The sequence below is a fragment of the Propithecus coquereli genome, unplaced genomic scaffold, assembly GCF_000956105.1.
Source record: "Propithecus coquereli isolate 6110/MARCELLA unplaced genomic scaffold, Pcoq_1.0 Scaffold478, whole genome shotgun sequence".
NCBI classification, from domain to species: Eukaryota; Metazoa; Chordata; class Mammalia; order Primates; family Indriidae; genus Propithecus; species Propithecus coquereli.
The window spans coordinates 825,527-831,486 of NW_012150596.1; the positions used below are offsets into that span (position 1 = coordinate 825,527).

General features: G+C 39.3%; 1 protein-coding gene across 1 annotated transcript; it reads left to right on the forward strand.

Annotated features, from left to right (window-relative positions):
- The first annotated feature begins 980 nt into the window (after positions 1 to 980).
- On the forward strand, positions 981 to 5,395 carry BRS3 (bombesin-like receptor 3). Its single transcript, XM_012655473.1, has 3 exons — positions 981 to 1,564; positions 3,149 to 3,500; positions 4,924 to 5,395. Exons 1-3 carry the CDS (start codon positions 1,131 to 1,133, stop codon positions 5,335 to 5,337), a joined length of 1,200 nt encoding a protein of 399 aa, XP_012510927.1. The 5' UTR covers positions 981 to 1,130; the 3' UTR covers positions 5,338 to 5,395.
- Positions 5,396 to 5,960: the final 565 nt, after the last annotated feature.

The following is a 5,960-nucleotide window of genomic DNA, read 5'->3' on the forward strand; positions in this document are numbered from 1 at the left end:
CTTCTGCTTCCAAACAACCCCCTACCACACACACGTACACTTACAGCACATGCTCAGTTTTTCTGTAAAAAGGGGCTTTTCTGGCTGGTACTGAGGTGATTGCCTTAATTGTCTACTTCCTTCCGATGATGTACACATCATCTACATGCCTGTCATCTCGGAGTCATCCATGACATGTCCTCATCAGAAAATGATGATTTTCATTCTTAAAAGCTCTTTTGTGTCAGGACCTCGAGCAGTGTCATTCTGTATTGTTTTGTTATGGAATAAGGGAGGTTCATATTAACCATTTCTAGAGAGAGAACCCCTAAAGAGCTGTTTTTAAAAATGTGGCATGAAAACAGAAAAACGGTAAAACTGGTGTTATTAGGACATTTAGAGACAAAGCAACTGGTGGTTTGCCTGGATTTTTCATCTCTTAAAGGTTGCTTTGATATTGTACAGTACAGCCCCAGTAATAAGCACAGAGTCGGGAATTATCATGTGACAGAGTAGTATTAAGCCTAGGTCACCTGAATTATTGCTCCTTGGAGGTGACATCAGCCCTGTCAAAATGTGAATGATTTGTTGCTTCAGCACCTCTCTGATATTAAATCTCGAGAAGTGGATTCAAGTTTGCACTTCAGGGGCCATCTAAACTTATTTATCATGTAAAAGAAAATGCATTAGCCTACCATGTGATTGCAGAGGGGATAATTTAGGGGTTTTCTCGAAAAAAATCGACAAGATCTATATAGACCATCCTGGAGAGATATGAAGACAGAGTGATTCTAATAAACAATAAGATGATTTAATAACACCTAATTAGTCCAAAGATTCCCCAGCAGGGAAGAACAAGCAACTGCAGAGCATTTCCCTAGCCCCCTCCCTCCCCCTAATTCAGGACACGCCAATAAAACTCCTCCACCTCCCACTCTTCTGTGCCAGATCGGTAAGCATTTAGCCAAGCATGCTGGGAGATACAGAACAACTGAAGGAAAGGAGTATCCGGATTTCTTGGATTTTCTTTCCATTCTGTTCTGTTCTGTGCTCCCAATACCATCTCATTACTAGACGTAGGCATTAGACGTGACAATCAACTGCATTTGAACTGAGCAGAAGAAATATTAAAGACACAGTCTTCAGAAGAAATGTCTCAAAGGCAGCCTCATTCACCTAATGAGACTTTGATTTCAATCACAAATGACACAGAATCATCAAGCTCTGTGGTTTCTAACGATACCACAAATAAAGGACAAACCGGGAACAACTCTCCAGGAATAGAAGCATTGTGTGCCATCTATATTACTTATGCTGTGATCATTTCAGTGGGCATCCTTGGAAATGCTATTCTCATCAAAGTCTTTTTCAAGACCAAATCCATGCAAACAGTTCCAAATATTTTCATCACCAGCCTGGCTTTTGGAGATCTTTTACTTCTGCTAACTTGTGTGCCAGTAGATGCAACCCACTACCTTGCAGAAGGATGGCTGTTCGGAAGAATTGGTTGTAAGGTGCTTTCTTTCATCCGGCTCACTTCTGTTGGTGTATCGGTGTTCACGTTAACAATTCTCAGCGCTGACAGGTGGGTTTCTTTTCTCTGTTATATTTGCCAGGATGTGAAATTAGGCAAAAAGAAAGGAAAGCTTGTACTTGGCATTTACTGGCTACTATTCTGCTTTTCTCACGCTGCGTAACCTGGAGGTAAGATTGGAAAATCGGGTGGCATTTTAAATAAAAGTTGATGTAGGAATGTTAAAATTCTTGTGTTAGCATCTGAGGAGAGGTTGGAATTGTATGTTTTAGGGATAATTTATTCTTTTTGAATGTAATTGTTTGCTTGGAAGAATGCCGAATGGTGTTTTTATTTTCCTCCAGTTTAAGTAAGGCAAATCGTTCCAGGTGTAAAAGAAAAAATTCATGCTTTATACATTAGTGCAGCCTAGTGGTACAATATAGTCAACATGAAAATATCAGCATAGGGGTGAAATTGACCACATATACATTACTGTGTATCGGAAGAATGGTTAAAACAGAAAAAAAGATGCAAGCATCTAATTTATTTGAAATTCATCAAATTAACTAATGGCAGAAAAGCGGTGAGATTTTCAGCTCCCTGGTAACTCAGTGTAATATCATCACTTAATGTTTTCTCTATAGGCATTCAATGACATTACCGTTTCCAGAGAAATAAATTAATGCTGCTTGACTTTTAGAGCTCTATGGAGACAGCGCGTGAGAACCTCTCACTGTCAGAGCGTTCAGACTCTGTGTTAGGATATTTTCAGTTTAGATACTGCGTTTTTCTGTGTTCCTATTGTAAAATGATAACTGTGAAAGCATGAAAAAAATCGGAGGCTCCAAATGTTAAAAGTGATGCTTTAAAAAGCCTGCAAGGAGCCTGTAAGTAATCAATGCTTGCCAGTACCAGAAGGAATAGCTTCTTCAGATTCTGAATACGAAAGGAGGAAAAGCTTTCCCCGTGTCTTCTTCGGAATTTGCTTTGACTGGTCTTATATTCTATTTGAGGGCAAACTCGTTTAAAGGCTGTAGATTTTAAGGTGGATTTGTCTGAATGGGAGGCATCTTTGCGCCGGCACAGGGACTTCCGATTGCGCCCTTGCCTTGCCCTAAATCTGCTCGCCGATCGGCTTGGGCATCAAATTAGCACTTATGAGCGGGGAAGAAATTAACCCTCTCCTCTTTACTGTGTAAACCCCTGGAATTCTTTTCTAGGAAGGTCGATGACTGCTCACTCATGAAGAAAGGAAAATTAATTCGGTTTAACATCAGTCATTTATACAAAAAGGAAGTCTTTTAGAACACTTAAGGTAATACACAGGTAGTGAATTACTCTCAATCACCCATAAAATCATGCCAAAAAATGTTTATTTTCCTAAACAGAGGGTCTATACATAAAGTTATAAAATTGCAAATCTGGCATATCTCATAGGAGTAAATAAGGTAAAAGTGATTAGCATAAATAAAAAATACTGGGCTGTATAACGTGTATTTAAAACCATAACCAATTCTAGTTGGTTAATGTTGACTTGGTCATATACATATGGACAGGAGGTAGAACTGGATGACCACCAAGGTCACTTCTAACGCTAAGATTCTATAATTTTGATATTTATTTCAACCTCTGCTTCTGATTATATGTTTCCAGATATAAGGCAGTTGTGAAGCCACTTGAGCGACAGCCCTCCAATGCCATCCTGAAGACTTGTGCAAAAGCCGGCTGCATCTGGATTGTGTCTATGATATTTGCTCTACCGGAGGCTATATTTTCAAACGTGTATACTTTCCGAGATCCTGAGAAAAACACAACATTTGAATCGTGTGCCTCTTATCCTGTCTCTGAGAAGCTCCTGCAAGAAATACATTCTCTGCTGTGCTTCTTAGTGTTCTACATTATTCCACTCTCTATTATCTCTGTCTATTATTCTCTGATTGCTAGGACTCTTTACAAAAGCACCTTGAACATACCTACTGAGGAACAAAGCCATGCTCGCAAGCAGGTATGTATTAATCAGTACTCATGCAAATATAGTTTAAATTTTAGATGTGCAATTCCTACTTTTACACAGTTAGCAACTGCATATTTTCCTGTGTATAAACATGATAGCAGTGTAGTATTTTTGTTATGAGCATAGGTTCTGGTTTTAATCCTCCATCACATACTAGCCTAGCAATCTTGAGCAAGTTACTTAACCTTTCTAGCCTCGGGTTCCTCATTTGTAAAATGAAGACGAGGACTAGGTGATATAGATGAAATGCCTAACCTAGTTCTGGTGCCGAGTAAGCATTCAATAGATGGTGGGACTACTATTATTAGAGAGGGGATAACTGAAGTTTGGGAGTAGTCAAAAGTTTTTATCCCTTGAAATATTAAGGAACATTGCATAAAGTGAGACTATAAAGCAAAGCATCTTTTGTTTTAGAAACAGAATAATAGAAATGCACGGCATGTAGAACTGGCAAGAACCCTTAACATTATTCAATGCCAATCACTTACACACAGATGAACAAACTGAGGTGGGGAGTGTAGTGCCGACATCTAGAGAACACAGTGACTCACCAAAGCTTGATTAAGACCATTGCTGAGAGCCAGGTGTGCTCTCCTCTCAGAGATATGGACAGAGTAAAAGGGATGATGCCAAAGCATAGTTCCATTTTATTTTTTAAAAAAGATTTCTACTTCTGGAGAACAGGGAGAGATGATTCCATTTACCTCTTGAGCAGTACATGGAGAGCTATGCCTTTTTTAAAAAGCTAGTCCATTTAGTTGGTTCAACAGTGGTGACCATGAGGCTGAAGTGGCATATATACTGCCCATGTGAACCGGTTATCTTTGCTCTATCTCTGACCACAGGCTATATATATTCACCTAACCTGGCTCATTTCTCTTATTAATAGATGCAGGTAGGGTTATTTTCACATATGAAGGACACCAACATTTGGTTTTTATTCCTTTGACTATACGGTTAGAATTCCTATAGATTAAAAACAATTTTTGATACCAGCTTGGCAACTTTCATAAACTCCAGAAGAATACTGTGACCTAGTCAGCCTCTGCCTATGCAGTAAAAGCAGCTTTGTATAGCGTCTATGTTTTTAATTAAAATAAATTTTGGAGAATTCCATAACACTCCTTGAGTTAACTGGAAACATCCTAGAGTATCTCAAAATTGGGGAGTCAGGGTGTCTCTGAATTAGAATTAATGAGACCAAGATCACGGGATGCCATGTCAATTAACTTGCTGTTTTCTATAGCCACAGGCTGACTCCCTGCACATCCCAGCCAGTTAACACATAAATGCACGTTCAAAGGGAAACCAGCTTGTTAATTGTAAATTTCTATGTGAATTTAGAGGATGACTTTTGAAAATCTCTGCCAGCTAAATGATTTTTTTGTTGTTGCCATTTTTCTTCCCCCTGTAGATTGAATCCCGGAAGAGAATTGCCAAAACTGTCTTGGTGTTGGTGGCTCTGTTTGCTGTCTGCTGGTTGCCAAATCACCTCCTGTACCTCTACCACTCTTTCACTTACCAAACCTATGTAGACCCCTCTGCAGTGCATTTTGTTGTCACCATTTTGTCTCGTGTTCTGGCTTTCAGTAATTCTTGTGTAAACCCCTTTGCTCTCTACTGGCTAAGCAAAACCTTCCAGAAGCATTTTAAAGCTCAGCTATGCTGTTGCAAGGCAGAGATGCCTGAGCCTCCTTCTGCTGACACCCCTCTTAACAACCTGACTGTGATGGGAAGGGTCCCGGGTGCTGGGAGCACACAGGTGTCTGACATTAGTGTGACCTTGTTCACTGGGTGTAGTGTGAAGAAGGAAGAGGACAGGGTCTAGCTTTTCAGTCAAAAGTGGTATTTTTCCTCCCAACGTGGGTATCCAACTCTAAATTGTGCATAGGTGTGTGGTGTCCGGATTTTTGTTGTTCGTGAATTGTGTTGAAATCTTAGGAGAGAAGGATCCCTGTAAGTAAAAGACAAACTCTGATTTTCTTCAAAGTACAAACAGTAATGTTACTGGGCTTTCTAAATAAAATGAAGCCCCACCAAGTGTAGAAAGACAAGTTTGTGTGTGGCAGTGAATTGTAAGGGAGGTTAAATAGGGAAAGTGAAATAAACTAGATGAAACTTTAAAATCTAATTTGTTTTCATCATATTTATAATGCTTCTAACTTCTCATATGCTCATGTGATTGGCATAAAATTGTGTTTGTGTTTGTTATGTGGTATAAATCTAGAGATTATACTTTGTATGTGAAAAGGGGATCAAAAAGAGAAAAAAATCTCTTATGCAGTGTTCTTTAAAAATAAACCTTCACAGAATAACTTCCCCTTTCCATTAATCTCTATTCCATTGTAACTAAATCTGTGCAAAATGTTTTGGGGTCAGTGAGCATACAGTAGTGAGCAAGGATCGGGAGCAGAGCGCTTGCCTTACCTGGGTCAACACTTACGGACTTAA

Bases quoted from the DNA above. Each gene is read 5' to 3' on its own strand.
- BRS3 (XM_012655473.1), top strand. From the start codon at position 1,131: ATGTCTCAAAGGCAGCCTCATTCACCTAATGAGACTTTGATTTCAATC. The intron at 1,565-3,148 runs GTGGGTTTCTTT...ATATGTTTCCAG, and splicing joins ACAATTCTCAGCGCTGACAG to ATATAAGGCAGTTGTGAAGC. The intron at 3,501-4,923 runs GTATGTATTAAT...TTCCCCCTGTAG, and splicing joins AAAGCCATGCTCGCAAGCAG to ATTGAATCCCGGAAGAGAAT.